Below are 17474 nucleotides of genomic sequence, written 5' to 3' on the forward strand. Positions count from 1 at the left end.
TCCCACATCACGAGGACTCGAAAGTTGTACAAAAACCTTTCTCAGGCAAGCATCCATCTCATTGACCTCTATGGCCTGCTTGTCCTACTCAAATCCAATAACATTAGCCATTGCGTCCCCACGACCACCATTACCATTGGCAGCAGCAGTAGCAGCAATCCCTATTCCCAACCTCCCCATCACACCCTTCACAGCATCCAAATTCATCCCAGAATCCAACCACACGGCCCCAAGCACAGCTTCAACCGTATCCCCCATAACCTTAAAAGGCACCCCTATCTCGCCAGGACTCTTCCACACAAGCTCCACCAGCCCAGACGCGCGACCCGCCCGGTCAAGATTATTATTGCCCGCCACATCGTTAAGCGTCCGAGAGAAACTCCCTAACCAGCACCAACCGGAGAATCAGCACCTGCCCTCACTAAGTCTACTGAAAACCAGCAACCCAACCTAAAAAATGAAGGACGGGAAAGGAGGAAAACGCACCTCGACCCAGCGGCGTCGGATACCACGTATCCACCAAAGCAACCTTGAGGATAGCATCGCCATAGATGGCAAGACGCTTATTTCCGTCAGTACCGCCAGAACGTAAGGGGCGGCCGGGCGCCGTGAGCGCTTCTTTGGCGAGTTGGCGGTTCGAGAAGGTGTGCGTTGTTAGGATCTCGAGGTCGGTGATGCGGGAGGTCCAGTCTGGGTCGCGGGGGGCGGTGAGATACATTTTTGAGGATGGAAGGATGGAAGGATGGGCGGGGCGGGGATGGATGGAGGGGGGATGTGTGGTGGTGGTGGTGGTGCTTGATGATTGGGTGTACTTGAAATGGTGAGGTAGAGTTTGGGATAAGAGGGAAGGGAAAGGGAAGGAGAATGGGGAAAATGATTTCGACAAAATATGTGATATATGATGAGTCATGTCGTACAATCGGGTGTCTGCATCATAAGGTAGGGGTAAGAGGTCCGCGTTGCCTGCTGGGCTGTGAAAAATGCTGCTGCGGCTCCTCGCATGCAGAATGGACGCTCTCATCCAATGGTGCGTTTTGTGACACTTGAGCATGAATTCGCACGACACATCACTTTGACTGTCGCCTACATGACTTTGTACACAATGAGATAACGTCTTTCTGAATTCCCCCTGCCTTCCTATGCCTGCTTGACACTGGATACTGCTCCAGTTCAGATAGCTCCATGCCTTTATACCTCTATACACAGATACCACAAGACAAGTCCTTGCATACTCCCTCCCTCCATCAAACCATTCAAGCCCACCTCTCGCCTCGCGGACACCATCTCTCCTAGATGTGTCGACACATTAACGTCGATGAATCGAAAACCCATTCATTGCTGCCAGAACCCGCACGTTTGATACCAGCCAGTGTATGAGAGAGGGCTGTGATCGATACTGTACTCTATTGGCCTAGCCTGAGCGTAATCCCCTTCGCAGAGCAGCATAGATAAGTGCTTTCGTATCGCATGAGGCAATAACCCCATTTGTTCCTCGATCCAGACGAGACCAACGGTAGAATAATTCCAGTCTCGTTGCACGCAGACCGTAGATAGGTTCATTGTGTACTGATTGAATGAGACTAGGGGCTACGTCGTTCAGTACCACAAGCTGTTGACATCGATCCATTCCCGGTTAAAGCCTCATTAGGGCACCTTTGTATACCTTCGTGCTCAGACCGCGACCGAAAGTGTTTTTGCATACTCCCTCTATCCATTCAAGCGGAGTTGCTCGCAAATTTCTTCTGTCTTAGGAAGCTGAGACATTGGCATCGACATATTCGTACAATGCTGCAAGACTATTCGATAGCACGCGTATTCTGTGTTGGAGGTGCATGAATCGCGCTGCCATTGACGCTGCGGTAAATGCTGCAGTTGATGATACCAAAGACGCTATGTTTTGACATCATAGACACCTTGTGCAGGGCAGTGCTGCTAGATGTCGAGATACCGCATTGAAAAATAATGGAGGATAGTCCACGTTTCCTTGTGAAACGAGGTAGGCTTCATATGAAGACCGGCTTCATTACATGCTGACTGCATTGTAATTATCATTGTTCGCCTTTTGCTAACAATACGTTTCGCAAGTTGGCTGGATATGTGCCGCTTTTCTCGACATCCCAACAGCCCTCCCCCTCCAGAGCTAGGATTGGATCCAAACAGCCCTCCAGAGCTACTTGGTTGTGTAAGCCATCCAGAGCTAGAGCCTGAAGAACGCCTAAAATTGATGAACGGATCGACTGGTGATTGTGGAAGCTCTCTACGAGGACTGATATAATATGATCCATTGAAGTAGATATTGACGACTTGATAAGGCATTTTTGTCACTTATGCTGACCAAAAGTGCAGAGATGTATTGCAAAGAAAGTACAGAGAGACGTCGCGAAGGTAGAATGGAGAAATAGCGACCGAACCGGTGGTGTAGTATTGCAGTTAATGGTAAGTCTAGCTGGTCTTCTTCGCTTTTGTGTCAGGAGTGAAGATCCGCAGGCGGGGAAATACACAGGTTTCGTTGCTTTGTGATTGCTTTCATACAAGCTGCGAAGTTTCGCGCCGAAGCGCTTACCAAACACTTAGAGATCTTCTTTTCAGCGAGCAGAAACGATGCCGAGTGACTCCAAAGATCCTGTATCTTCTTGTATGGGAGGCGCTTCTCGGTGTCAGGGCGTGACCCTATTGTAAGTATATATTTATAACCGTAGGAGGTTATCTTGTTTAGTAAGTAGTCGAAACATTATGACTCTACCGTGGTGAGTGCACCGGCGAGCACATGGCTCCATGTTCGAAGGCTGAGAAGTTGTGATCGCATAATTATGGCGCCCTACCCATACATAGAAAGGATTTCCTAGGAATAGAATGCTTCTGATCACTGATCGTGACTTCATCGATCTTCCTTGCAAGCGTAATCGGTTGTCTCATTACACTCCGACTGGATTGTTATGCTGTATGCTGGATTAATCTGCGGAATACTTCGTTACCACATCGCGAGAGACCGCACCGATAGTGTCTGCGTGTATCAAGAGCGATCATTTCACGCTACTATCAATGCGGTGTTGGCGTTCATTCGACATTTTGTCGAAGCGCAGATACCGATCTGAATAGCGTTAGGTGGAACGCGCTTCCCATTCCTTTGTCTGCGATGAAATGCGTTGAGATGAAGTATGTGGAGGAATACGCCTCACGAGCCGCGATGTTGAAGATCCCTTTTGGCATTATGCTTCCAACCCCCCCACATTCTCTATTTTTTACCACCCAGCATGGCTTATCGGCTATTGCACAAGGAGTGGAGCAGTACGCCGGCTTCATTACATGCTGACTGAATTGCTTCGTAGTATCCTGGCTGAGTTTGCACGTCTACATGTTGTCTCATTGGAAGACATCGCGCTGAGAGCAGCAGCGTCATGTACCTTGCTTCAAGGTGACATTAGGTCCAAGAGAAGAGCACATCAGTCTCGTTACATGCCGATTGAATAGCTGCTGTGATATTTAAAGAAGCGAAAGTCTGCCAGACTTTTACCAGATCAAGCCGTTGCATGACAGCAGCAACGAAAGGAAGGACGGTACCGCGTTTCTTCAGTGTCCACAAGGCAGGATGTAAGTCTTTTTACGTATTTCGAATGAATTGTCGTCGAGATGCGCTCAAGAAGACGGGTTTTTAGCTAGCATCAAGTCTCAATGGAGCCAAGAGTGCCGGGAAAAGTAGCAAAATGAGACTATTGTAAGATAGGAACGATCCAGGGAAGAAAGTAACTGCCCCTTAGTGATGCCTATGATCGGCTCCGACGCAATTTGACGCATTCAGTATATAAGCCCTTTCAGGATGCACTCGAACAGGCAGTCTTCCAGATGGTATGAATTAAATGACGAGGACGGCTTAGAAACGAGGCTGTTGTAAGGCAGCAACGACCCAGGAAAGACAGTAACTGCCCCTCTGTGGTCTCCATCTCCCCCTAGATGAACAAGCGTCCCAGTCAGTGTACAGGCACCGACTTTTGAAACAATCTGGACATGGTTCTTGTAGCTCGTAGATGGCATCCATGCGCCATTTTTCGAGCAATTCGTTGCAGCTCGATCCAGCGGCTGATAAAGGGCGTTTAATAACTTGGCCTTTGTATTTGAGAAACGTCGAATCGATGACTGTTACTGCCCCTGTGTGGTGTCCATTCCCTTTTTGATGGACAAGTTCACCCAGTTCGTATGTAGGCTCCAATTTCGGACCGACTGAGAGATGGTAGTAGCATTTCTTCTGGACTGCCCATGCACCAGTATCTGAGCAATTCGACTCAACCTAAGCCAGCAGAGGACAAAGCACTAACACCAAATTGCCTTTGCAAGTATGAATCTTGATAACACTCGCTCAAAGCGACCGCAGAGCCAGATCCTTGAGCGTATTAGAGCGAATCAGTGCGACAGAGTGGGCGAGTTCACAGTTCCCTTACATGACTTCCTGCACTCTCTGCAAGACATAGTATTTGCAGAGTAGGTCAATGGTCAATGGTCAGACAGATGATACTACAGCTGTCTCTTAAAGCCTCCCTGATTTGCAGGTCATCCAGGCAATACTACCCAGAGGTGGATAGGAGACGAGGTCGTAAGTAAAGCCGCCAGTGAGAAGGCGCGGATGGTGTTGCCGCAAGTCGCTGTGTTCTGTAATAAGTGACAGAAGTCGTCCAAAATGTCTTCAGCAAGATTTTTCTGGAAGGATAGCTGCCTCGTTTCTGGCGTTCACTGCAATCCGATCCTCGTATATATTTTTAGTGGTCTAGATCAGACCTGTATCTCTAAGTTGGATCCAAGAGATACCATGTATATGCTCAACAAACACGACAAGTATCCTTTCAAGGGGACACTGGTGGTTTAAAGATGTCTTTTGCAGAAGCTCTAGGCTCTTCAGGCAGCTGGTACTTTCTTCCAGATAGAAAGATCTAGATGGGCAGAACGCCGTATCTCGTCTTCTGGTTGCCACTTCAATACCATTCGAAACCTTGTCAGGTGTTGGAAAATGTCATTCGCAGCTCTCCAAATTTGTGCTGAAGAAGAAAAACCTCTCCCCAGCAAGAGTATGTGGTGTTTCTACAAGAGAGCAGACACGCATTTTTCCGAGTTCGAAATATGGCGGCTTGACAAATCCAGTGTGTATCCAGATACATACGGAATGGACCTCCTGCAGATATCTCAGCAAAGGCAGAGCCCCTTTTCGTCTTCATTTTGCCACTTCAATGGCCTTCGAAGCTTAACCATATGTTGTAAAGTGGTATTTGCAGAAGTTAGAGTTTGTTCTGCAAACAGAGTCGCCGTACTTAGAACAGAGTTTTGGCTCTTGCACGAGCTTTCGGGCTTTTGAGATACCAGATATATGTCCATAGTTGTCTGGCAGAGACCTCTTTCCAATAACTTCGCTCTCCAAAAGGATGCATTCTATCGTGGTAACCCGTCGTTGCTCCTCCTTTGTTCTGGGCAGTGATGCAACAAGGCGTTTGATGGAGGTGCCAACTTCCCTTCTCGTTTCTCCTCATTTTGGTCAAGTGTTGAAGACAGGCACCTCCGTAAGCCCTCTGTCTTTCGAGACAACATTATACTTCTGAATAAGGCGCCTTTGGATATATTTTGGCCGTCTGACTCTGAATTCGGCTCTGGCAACTCGACCTCCCGACTCAAAATACAGTCGTGTTGTGTGAGTATTGATTGAGCCCTCTCAATACTCTTCAATGAGCAAAATAAGGGCAGCTCGTCTTGGAACGCTTCTTTTGTAAAATCGCCGTGTGTTGCAATATAGCGTTTGTTCCCAAACGTTGCCGCTTCTTACGTAGCTTCGCCATATGTTGGAGTAAAGCGTTTGTTTCCAAGCGTTGCCGCTTCTTACGTAGCTTGGTCATATGTTGGAGCATCGCGGTCTTACAAGCTCTGACTATGGGGAAAAGATGCAGACGTGTTCAGAGAAGGTCTTTTTCCGAGCCCGTGAAGCTGAAAGTGCTGCCCCATCCTGTCAAAGACTATCGTTTATACTGAAAGGTCTTGCATGGAGCTAGGCACCTTTTTCGTCGCGGTGAGTGTCTTCGTCGTTAGGGTCGCACTCGATACCTGCGATCTTGACATCACCATCTCCATCGGTCTTGTTCTTCGCAGCAACGGCCTGGGCCATCTCACTGCTGTTCACAGACTCCGCGCTCTCACTATTATCACTGTTCTCCTCCTCCTTCTATTCTGGTTCGGATGCTGAAACTGGGTCAACCTTTTCGTCTTTCTCTGGTCCCCGGATTTGTATCCATATTGTGCGTCGATCAGGGCTGAGCAAATTGATCATGTTTTCGTTATCGTACTAGCGAGCCTCAAGATTTCCGTCAAGAAACGGTACAAATGAGAAGAGCTCGTCTTTGAGCGCTTCGCACTTCCTGCACATTCTCGCCATGTGCTGAAGAAGGTGTCTCCAGAAAGTCTTCTCGTCGAAGAGAGAGCGAGGTTTGTTTGGCAAAGATTACCGGACAGTACAGTAATCTAGATGTTTTCTTGTAGCCTTCGTCGCGACGCTCAGCTAGATGCTGGAGAGCGGGATCGATATAAGTCCTAGGCCATCGTGGAAAGAGCCAGCTCCAGTTTGAAAGCCGAGGAGTGAGTTCGTTTTCTGGTCGCGGTTTTCACGAAGCTCAGCTAGGAGCTGGAGAGTTGTGAAAATATGACTCCTAGGTCGTCGCACAGATGGTCGTGCTTCTATGAGGAAACTCACTAGGCACCATGGAAGAGACCGAGGCTTCGATGGCACGCCGTATGCGATTACTTGAATATTCGCAGATATGTCCATCGAACCAAGATACAGGTTTGTTCAGCAAAGATTACCGGACAGTACAGCAGTCGAGGTGCTATCTTGTGATCTTGGTCGCGTAATCAACGGACTTCAGCTAGGTGCTGGAAGATGGTACCGACATAAGTCTTAGGCCATCGCAGAACGAGCCAGGTCAGTATCAAAGCGTCCAAATGAAATCATCTCGGCTTCGTGTCCCGATCGCGTTTTTCGCGAAGCTCAGCTACATGCTGAATGGTGGGTTCGATGAAAGTGTTGGACTATTGCATCAAAAGTCGGACTTCTTTTCAAAGGTCACCCAGACGCCATGAGATGGCAGATGTAATGTTGAGCTTTCGTAGGTGGTTTCTCAACGATTAGCAGATCTACCTATGGAAACAAGAGCCAGGTTTGTTTGGCAAAGGTTACCGAACCGTACAGTCCTGCGGATGCTGTCTTGTGGTATTGATCGCGTACTTTGCGAAGCTCAGCTGGATGCTGAATGGTGTTTTCAACACGCGTTGGACCATTGTACCAAGAATCGGACTTCTTTAAAAAAATCACCCAGACGCCATGAGATGGCAGATGTAGTGTCGAGCTGTCGTAGACGGTTGCTCAAAGGTTCGCGGATCTGCCTGTCAATGTACGAGCCAGGTTCTTTTGCCAAGGATTATCGGATCGGACAGACTTGCGAGTACTGTCTTGTGGTGATAGTCGCGTACACTCCTGCGGGATTTGGCGTATGGTATTGATCGCGTGTTTTTGGCGAAGGTCAGCAAAGTGTACAGTGATAGTGCTGTCAAGATTCTTGGATCACCGCACAAAGACTCGGACCTTTTTCGAAGAGTCTTCCAGGTAGCAGACATCATGGGATGATTGGAGTAGTATTAACACGTCGAAGACGGTTGCTCAAGGAGTCGCAGGACCTCCACGTTTGTATCCTAGCTCCTTTGAGCTTTCTCTTCACGACAGGAACCAGTGTGTCCATTCTTGAGGCTCTAGGACGCCATGGGAAGGTCGGTGCAAGGAACTGTAGGCGGCCACTCGGTGTTTGTAGAGCTTCGTATTTGTAGCCCAGCTCCTCTGAGCTGTCTCTCCACAGCAGAAGCCAGTATGTATGTTCTCCAGGTTTTCACCTCTTCCTACTCACCTCCAAGGAATCCAGAAGAGAGGATCGGTGAATTTGATATTATTGTGCCCTTCTGGTAGGTAGTGAGGCCAAAGTGAGGTGAAGACCGGTCGGGCGGAGGTCATCACCCAAGACTTGCACAGGGGGTCATTACTCGACCTGATGAGGTAGCGAGGGTCTCAAAAAGTGCTCTCGCCGCTAGATTGTCACCATCGCATGCCCCGAGTGAGGTCAAAGTGAGGGAAAGGAGAGGGTGAGGTGTGCGTCGAGGTCAGTTTGCTCCAGGAAAAACTGTGCGTTAATCGTGCGCTAGCAGCCGGAGTCTTGGCGGTGCCAAGCCATGCATGTTGCCTTCAGCTGAAGACCATACCTCGAGAGAGCGATGGTAGGGCTTTGCATCATGCGTGGAAATGATCGAAAGGGAGTGCGGGGGTCAGGTAAGCCTGTGCAAGCTCTCGTGCTGGTGCTGATGCGTTTCTTGCATAGCAGAGTTCGTCAAGACGACTGAGCATGAGACCGGAACGTCGTGGATCAAGATAGTCGAGAGGACCTTGGCCTGAAGTGCTGACTGGATGCTTGCTCCATAGGGGAAAGAGAGGGAACCCAAAGCATAAAGACAAGGGAGGTGCCATGGCCTCACCATGAAGAGTATATATTTATAAAAGAAAGAAGTCTTCAGAGATACAACATGGGTCAAGACAAGTACAGCAGTACAACAAAGAGTATGTCTCTCACAAACCTTGACCAGGATGGATGTGTACCATGTTGAGACTCCAGAAGGGGTGGGGGAGGGCCAAGGGAAGAGGAGGGAAGAGTACCATGGCTGGTATGGGACTCCTAGGCCAGGGCCTCAGAGAGGAATCTTGCTGAGGAAAGGAGAAGAAGAGAGAAACTGGGGGGAAAGGAAGGGGTTTATATACCCAGCCCTTGGATCCACGACGCGCTAAAGCCCACGTCACAATAACGAATGCTTCATCAGCTCCGAGACATCCAAAGGCGGCGTGTGTGAAAGTCACAGTTCACAAAGGGGCGTCAGCTGGCCAAGAAAGTATGAATGGCAGCAGTGAAGGCGAGTACATGATCAAGGAAGTATCTTTGAGACATTTTCGATTCACCTTTGCTATGGAATCATCAGAGAAACGGCTTGCCCTTCGTCAGATTTCTTGATTTGCCTGCCACATTCATCCTGTCTGTCTGCAAAAGATCACGCGTAGCTGGACGAAAGAGTGACGTGGGAATATGTGAAGGAGGAAGAATAACAGCAGGGGCATGTCTTTCAAAATGCGTATGCCGATAATGGTTCAGCGAACATGCATTCACGATTTTTCTCGTATTGCTTGAGACATTGCTTTTTACTTTATTGAAGAATTCACGCACAATTGAGGAAAGGAGCGATGTGGCAACTTGTGAAGAAGAAAACCAGCAGCTGGGACCTACCCCCGGCGTGCGTATGCCGGAAATGGTGCTGCGGATGTAGATTGATGACATCCCATCACGTCAACAGAGGAATGAGGACAGCAAGACCGATGCTTACGCATGACCTGTCTTGAATCCGATCAGTTACTATTCTTCTTCTCTGCTTCACATCTTGACAAACACCTCCACGAGCGAGACGCCGCCAGTGGCGAATATCAGCCGGCACGCTTGATGATCAATCACATTGTGAAGCCGTAGACCGAGACATTCGAATGAATGACGCACGATAGTCGTTTCCGCTGTATACTCACGTCTGCTTCACGCTTCAAGTAACGCCTTCGACGGTGAGACACAGCACGTGGCGCATATCAGCCAGCATGCCCGAAGATCAATGACATTGTGAAGCCACAAACCAAGACATCTCAATGAATGATGCTTCTTATTGTCTCCCCATGCAAAGCCTCAGCTGCTTCACGCTGCGAATGAAGCTTTGAGGCCCGAGGCACAGCACGTGGCAGATATCACCCGCGTCAATGGCGATGTGAAGCCAGAGACCAAGACATCCCATCAACTGATGCACGGAAACCCTCCGACATGTGTCCAGGGAAACATAGTGAAGCATCGAGAGTCGTGCTGCCGCTTCTTGGCGGCCTTGGGAGCAGCGTGGACCTGGCTCTACGGCTTGGGCGGTGTGGACAGGGAGATCGGCAGGGCTCGAGTCATGCCTGCGATTTCCACTGCGTTCGAGTGCTTTGTGATGCCTCACAGTGTCCTAATGTCTTCAGGCATGTGTATATGAGGTCCTCTTGTCTCCGCGCTTCTCCTATCGAGTGTGTTTCGCTGACCACAGTCCTGCGTGCCCAACGCGGAGACAAGCTTTTCCTTTTGGGATCATGGACCTCTCTATGTGTCCACCTATTGCTCGAACAGATCTCTGCTCCAGTGGCTCAGGGTATCTTTGCACTTGTGGCGGCGCCATGCCGGAGGGAGGGAAAGTCTCGATAATGCAAGCGCTCTTGGCTGGGGCTGCTCACGAGCTCCGATGAGGTCTGCAAAGGCTGTGACTCGAGTCTTGAGGCGTTTGTACTTCCGATGGCTGTGTTGTATCCACAACAGCACAGTACAGTCGCAAGAGGTCGTTGTGTCTTCGAGGCCGCGGTCGGGCAAGGAGAGAAATCTCCGCTAATCGATGGCAGCGACTCGCTTCTTCACTAGCTCACATCAGTTGACCTCGTACCATTATTCCCAGCGTCTGAGGCAACCTCTCCAGTTCCTTTCTTCCTGTACGGAGGATTGCTTGTTGCACTGAAGGAAAGACTAATGCAAGGAGTCGTCGAGTCCTGCACTAGCGCGAAAACAGACGACGTCCAATCATTCCTTGGCCATAAACAACAACTACAGTCCTAGGAAATCGTGCATCTCCACCAGCTGGACGACATAGGAAGCGTGAAAGCACGCTCCTTAAAGAGAATGGGACTACAGTCTGCAGTGAGGAGATGACAAGCCCACCACCGACCTCGTCTTTCCTCCGCAGCAAGCCTGGACTCGCGAGCATCAAGAGGAGCCAGTACCCTCCCTCCCTCCCTCCCTCCAATTCCATCCGCCGCAACCAGAGACGTCGTTCCCATAAGCCGCCGAGCGTGGCAGACCACGACCTGTCTTCCCCCCTCCTCCCCACCGCATATCCAGCAGAAGGAAAAGTGAAGTCTCCGCAAGAGATGTACGAGCTGCAAGCATGACATGCATATACCACAGCAACAAAAAACATCGAATCGATGGGTTTGGAAATCGCGTCCCGAAACAAAACGGTTGAAATCAAGAAGCCGACCTACCACCCCCCTGCCCGTCCCGATCACCATTTTCAGGCCGCACGAGCTGATGGATGAGAAGAACAAAGCTTACACATCTCAAGGCTACGTGGGACAAGACTGTGGGTGTGCGCTTGCATTCTCATACCTCGAGAAGGGGGAGGAGTGCAGTTCTGAGGCTGGGGGGTCTCTGAAGGCATTGAGACGCAGGCACGTTTTCTACATGAGAGGGAGAGCGAGGTATGGAAGTTATGTTGCGTGGGTATAGGGGGGCGGTTGTTTTGCTTCGAAGGGGGGAAGGGGGAGGGGGATGCAGGTACCCGGTTTGGGACGCATGGGCTTGCTGGGGTATAGGTAGGGGTGTGAGGAGGGATGAAGCTCGTTCTCTGGTGGACGACGATGGGGTGGGCAAGAGTGTGCGGTGCGAGTAGTAGATGCTGGTCTTGGGATGTGGAGATATTGGGATGGGACCTTTGGTTGTGAGGTGGTGCTGTATGCAGGGGGCATCGGGCAATTGGGAGGTGGAAGGGACTTGGAGGGTGGAATATGTTAGTACGTAAGTGGATGTGGTATTAAATACTCTTGTACACGTTCGCTGAATTACTCTACTGCATTCAAATAATATCACTGGGGAAGTGCTCAGCATTTTTCGGTGGCATCTGTATTCATTTCTTAATGAACGTCAGATAAGCACAATATCCTCCTCTGTGAGTTGCGTCCCTTCCTTTGCCAGTTCTTCGTAGATCTCTCCTTCCATGACGCCTTGAATGTAGGCTTCGCCAACCAGCAGATATCTTTGTATGGATTGGTTCTTGAGGCTTGCTGGACGAAAAACAAAGGGTACATTAGCTCCTCTCAACACGAAGCAGCAATCTCCCGGTTCCACTTCAAAATGGCAAACTCCATAATAGCCATTCGATGTCATGAAGAAGCGGCGATTCAGTAGCGCCTGGCGTTGTAACACAACCGTTTCCAGCGCCCTTTTCTTGAGCATGTCTTTTGATTTGGAAGAATCTGCTCGTCGCGCGTCAGTGAGAGATTCGGCGACAGCCCTACTCTCAGACAACAACACGTCTTTGCATGCTGTGTGGTCCGCCCAAAGCCGACTGAGCTCATATCGTCTGCTGTCCTTGCCGTATTCCATGCCAGCGACCGAAACCAGACAAAACGCGTGCTCCTGGTCCAGGTCAGAAGACTGGTAAACACTACTTGGTCCTTGTTGTTCAAGCTGCTGCCATGCATGCTGTAGTGGCGAGCTCTTTACCTGATTACTCCATTGAAAGTCTTCTGGGGCAAAGACTTTCGATGTCCACGTGATACGATCGAAGCCAGCGCCTTTGACCTCTAGCCACTTGTCCAATGGCGATAACACCGAGACTTTTGCTTGAAAACTATCATGTCCTCCAGCCATGTACCACTTGCTTGGTCGACCGAGTCTGGCTAGGGACGAGTCCTCGTCCCACCGTGGAACCCAAGTCGGCCTTCGGATTGAAGAAATACCTGATCTTGATCTATGTTGTACCGCAGATAAAACGGTCCAGCCTAGAGCATCGAGTTGGACCAAAGATCTTGCGGTATCGAAGAAGACTTGATCAACACTTTGGTTATAGTCTGCTGAGATGAGCTTTCTGCCATCTTCGGAGTGTAGAGGTACTAGAGGATGACTTAGAAACGCGTACACTCTATCTCGCGGATCTGTAGCTCGATACCGGCGTTGCGCATGCAAGATATCTAGAAACATACTTTTGGGCCTGTTTCCGAGAAGAGATCTAGCGTATGGCATTTCGTCCATCCACGACGGACCTTCATGACTGTTGATCCACATAACAAGGAAAACGTTCGCAGTTCTGGCAGACCCTAGGGATCCGACGAGATCTCTAATGTTGGCGCTGAGGGTTACCCAGAGCAAAAACTCTATTATTTGGCTCCACCGGATGCTAGTCCCACCATAGAAAGCTACAGCAGTTCGCGCCAGACCTACCTCCTGCAAAACCCACACACGGCTGAACCAATCTGACTTCAAGAATTGCCGAACCATGTCCCATTTTGCGCTGTCATTACAAAGCGTTCCATCTTCAGATGTGATGAGCGGGATGTTTTTAACTTCTCCGGATCGATCCCATAGCTCTTGGAGCGTGTCATTTGTAGCCTTGATGAGACCGAAGCACTGATCCGCTTCCCCATCTTTATCATCGCCGAGCCAGAGAAGTACTTTCCTTGCGCTGGCAAATATTTCACCCATCAGCTGTACTTGCTGAGACCTTTCGCGTGAATCTACTTGGTTGATGCATACGGCATCAACCCACAGAAGACGTGGCCTATCCTCATGCCGGATGTGAACGAGTGCGCTTGCTAGATTCTGTCTGATTGGAATAGAATGTCCATCGCAGTCAATGTCAACTGTGTCGACAGTATTCCCCCACGCGTACGATAGTGCTTCATACTGCACTATATCTCCCTCGATCTCTGCAGGTCTAAGGCCGCACACCAATGGACCTGATCCAGGTTGCAGCTCAAGAAGTCTGGTCCATTCTGCTCCGGGCAAAGGCTGATACGGGTATGACTTCTTTCTTTGTGGATCACTTCGTCGCTCTTCTTTAGCACGACCATTAATTTGACCCCATATATGACGGATACCCTTCCGAGATAACATATTAAAATATACGTGAAAGGATGATTGTTGCAGATTGTCCATCAGGCTGAAGTCGGTGCACCGCCATGTTTGACCATCCTAGCTAGCTCAACGCAAAAGCTTCAGCCGTGATTGGATCTCTTCTTCACAGACTCTCCTCCCGCAACAAATATCTTGAAGACACACTCTTACCTTGTCATCTGATCTGACCTTGCTTTCGTAAACCCTAGGCTGCTGCTGCGCTTCGACACCATACTCGTGGTACGCCTCCCTTCGAAGCAAGCCTTGGACTCTGTCCCAAAGATTGCTAGACTTTGCCTGGGCGCAAGCACTCGCTAGAACATAGAAGGTAGCATGTATTCTGCATCATCCCCGAGGAATTCGAGGATGCTTGGCATGACGCTAGCGAGATGGAGCTAAGCTGTTGTCGCTCTAGCGCTCCTCGAGATCTCGCAACCCGAACGTCGAATCTCATCATGCGTCACGGCCGCAATATCAGAGCTTCTCCCTCAAGTTAACAGATGCTAGACCTCTGCTTCAGCCATGGCCGAGACAAGAGCAAGTGAGGAAGCTGACGACACTAGACGTTCATTCTCATCACTGTCATTGGCCCAAGGCTAATCGGGCTATTTTTAGCGTCAATGGCATTTGCAGATCCGCCGTTATCAATTTCGAAATCTCGACCTTTGATCTCCATGCATCTTTCCACCAGTCTTGCTTATCTTGACGTCTTGACGCCTCCATGCGCTTCTTGAATATCTGTTGTATCGTCTATTTTGCATTGCCATGCGTGCATACTTCTTTTCCCATCTACACCTCCGACGCGTGCAAAAGCCTCTACCATGACAGCAGACGCCCCCGAGCCCAAAGCTAATGCTGCAATTCAGTTCACCAAACAAGCAGAGAAGCTGTCACTGCAAAGGCAAGATGTACAAAACCCAGACCCAGACCCTACTACGGCCATCAAGGCTCGGTTCATCACACCGCAGGATCCGGTGATTGAAACTGCGAATGGCGAAAGGCTACCAACCGTGCCATTGAAAGAGGCTATCGAATTGAACAAAAGAAGAGAAAGACTTGAAGAGCATGAGTCAAGAATCTCATCACACACCGGGAGAAGATTGTCTGGGTCCGAAGACTCGTTGTCTGAGGCATCGAGCAAAAATGATGGAAATGCAGCGCAATCGTCACAACCAGGAGCTTCATTTCGCTCAGCAATACCGCCCCAGCGGACGCATCCTCTATTCCCCGACCTTCCACTCTAAGGACCGCCGACTTTCACACGCGAACTGCAATGTATTGCTTTCCGCTGTTCCTCCTACGTCCTCTCACTGTCCTTCCTCATGGTCATCGTCCTCGGCTCTGCTTTCACCAGCATCCCAATGATGTTCCGACATATTGGCATGCGGCTACAATTCAAGAATCCCGATTCTCGTCGTCCATTCTACGAAGAAGAGAGAAGACGGAATCAAATAAGGAAAGAAGAAGCCCTCGCCTGGAAGCGGCAGAAGAGAAAACAAAAGGCAGCAGAGTCAGCGCCCCAGGTCAATGGCGAAGCTGCAGTAAGTCAAGACAGGGCGGAACACCCTCCACTCGAAGGTGGCCGTGACCCTCTAGTCTGCGATGTCCGCTATTACGCACGCCGTGTAGGGCTAGAGGTTGAAGAATACGCCGTACAAACCGAGGACGGCTTCATCATTAATCTCCAGCACGTTTACGACCCACACACTTCTTCTCCCGCCTCTCCCTCCCAACGTTCACACCAACCACCGATCGGCTTCCCCAAAACCTTCTCCGAATCCGCCGAGACCTCTCCCTCCTCCTCCACTACCTCTACTGCCACCCCTCCCCAACTCAAACCCAATCCTCTCAATTCAACCACACGCAAATACCCTGTCCTCCTCATGCACGGCCTGCTCCAATCCTCCGGTGCATACTGCGTCAACGACGACGCCTCCCTCGCCTTCTCCCTTGCCAAATCCAACTACGACGTCTGGCTCGGCAACAACCGCTGCGGTTTCTCCCCGAAACACACTCTCCTCTCCACCTCCGACCCGCGCATGTGGAACTGGAATATCCGCCAAATGGGAGTCATGGATCTCTCGGCGCTGATCTCCCGTGTCCTCGCCGAAACAGGCTTCCCCAAGCTCGGCCTGGTATGTCACTCCCAGGGCACGACACAGACATTCGTAGCCCTGGCGAAAGGCCAACGACCGGATCTTGGCGAGAAAATCAGCGTCTTCTGCGCCCTGGCGCCAGCCGTATACGCAGGCCCCCTAATCGGCAAAATGTACTTCAAATTCATGCGCATCATCTCCCCTGGCATGTTCCGCATGATGTTCGGCATCCACGCCTTCATCCCCTTCATGATGACAATGCACAAATACCTCCCCGCGCGGCTGTACGGCGCGATGGGCTACCGCGTCTTCGCCTTCCTCTTCAACTGGACCGACACGCGCTGGGACCTCGGTCTGCGCGACCGCTTCTTCATGTTCTCGCCCGTCTGGGTCAGCGCGGAGAGTATGCGCTGGTGGCTCGGGAGGGAGTGTTTTGCGCAGCAGAAATGCATTCTTGCGACGCGGGAGGAGAAATTACAGGAGGATCGCGAAGACGAAGAAGCCGAGGAGGAGAGGGAGTAGTGAGGATGCGTACTTTGATCGTAATACGGAGCACGCCCTGCCCGCGCCTTCGAACCCCAACGCTGCTTCGTCCGCGAAGGATCGTGGGCTGAGAGCTTGGTACAATCACCAAGTGCCCCCCTTCGCCCTCTGGGTCGCGGGTAACGACCAGCTCGTCGATGGACGCCGGCTTCTGAGACGATTCGAGAGGGGGAGAGAACCGCATGTCAGGGTCGTGCATAGCACCGTCATCCCTGAATATGAGCATCTGGATGTGCTGTGGGCTATGGATGCGCCGGAAAAAGTACATGAAGGGGTGAAGGAGGTGCTGTGGCGGAGCGTGAAGGCGGAGGAGAGGGAGGGGGTGGTGGTGCCGAGGGGTTGTGAGGGCTTGGAGGGGTTCTGAGGAGGGTGTATATACCTGTATGAGTGAGTGGATAAAAGTGTAAGACTTGGGCTTTGGCACCGCAAGCGTTTTGATTCTTTTTTTGGGTTTGGGGGGATATGGGATACAAGCATTTAAAGATGGGAAGAAATGTGTGGGTAAGGAACCACCCCAGGATTAAACACACAAAGATCACAGTATACATTTGATTGGGCACACCTCGTTGCGTGCTATCATATTACTACCCCCTACTCCACCGGAATCAACACCTTAGTCTTTCCCCTTCCCTTTATTTCCCCTCCCTCTCTTTCCCCGCCGCCTCAGCTAGGATGCCAAATATCCCCATCCCCAAATGCCGAAATATCTCAAACATCTCCCACCCCCCGCTTAGATCAAAGTCAACTACAATATCGTATAGCTCCCGCCCCACCTTCTGCAGGGGTAGGGTTAGTGATGACTACTCGTCGCAGACTTAACGCTCCGCCACGAACTGAGCTCATGCACCGTCTTGATCTCCGCGAGTTCGTTCCTGCGGGGTGGGGATGTGGGTGGGGCGTCTTTTGCGTCGGTGTGGGTTTGGTACCTATCGTTCGGGGTGTGCTGAGCGTCAGGGATGGCGTTGGGGTTAGGGTAAGTAGGCGGGGGGAGGAATACTCGAGGTTGTGCTGCTGCTGGCTGGGATGGTAGGGAGCTGAGCCTGGTGGTGCTGGG

General features: G+C 50.6%; 4 protein-coding genes across 4 annotated transcripts; 2 read left to right on the forward strand and 2 right to left on the reverse strand.

The window, feature by feature from the left end:
• Positions 1-84: 84 nt before the first annotated feature.
• KY384_004026 (uncharacterized protein) lies at positions 85-718 on the reverse strand (the record flags this gene model as incomplete). The annotated part of the gene is made up of 2 exons (XM_044812534.1): positions 85-383; positions 487-718. The coding sequence occupies 2 exons, from the start codon at positions 716-718 to the stop codon at positions 85-87; spliced, it is 531 nt and encodes a 176-aa protein (XP_044669954.1).
• Positions 719-11810: 11092 nt separating this feature from the next.
• On the reverse strand, positions 11811-13781 carry KY384_004027 (uncharacterized protein; the record flags this gene model as incomplete). The annotated part of the gene is made up of 1 exon (XM_044812535.1): positions 11811-13781. One exon carries the CDS (start codon positions 13779-13781, stop codon positions 11811-11813), a length of 1971 nt encoding a protein of 656 aa, XP_044669955.1.
• Positions 13782-14602: 821 nt separating this feature from the next.
• Positions 14603-15025, forward strand: KY384_004028 (uncharacterized protein; the record flags this gene model as incomplete). The annotated part of the gene is made up of 1 exon (XM_044812536.1): positions 14603-15025. One exon carries the CDS (start codon positions 14603-14605, stop codon positions 15023-15025), a length of 423 nt encoding a protein of 140 aa, XP_044669956.1.
• Positions 15026-15103: 78 nt separating this feature from the next.
• On the forward strand, positions 15104-16399 carry KY384_004029 (uncharacterized protein; the record flags this gene model as incomplete). The annotated part of the gene is made up of 1 exon (XM_044812537.1): positions 15104-16399. One exon carries the CDS (start codon positions 15104-15106, stop codon positions 16397-16399), a length of 1296 nt encoding a protein of 431 aa, XP_044669957.1.
• Between the last annotated feature and the right edge of the window lie 1075 nt (positions 16400-17474).

This window comes from Bacidia gigantensis (genome assembly GCF_019456465.1).
Source record: "Bacidia gigantensis strain McMullin 20006 chromosome Unknown contig_231, whole genome shotgun sequence".
In the NCBI taxonomy this organism is placed as follows: domain Eukaryota; kingdom Fungi; phylum Ascomycota; class Lecanoromycetes; order Lecanorales; family Ramalinaceae; genus Bacidia; species Bacidia gigantensis.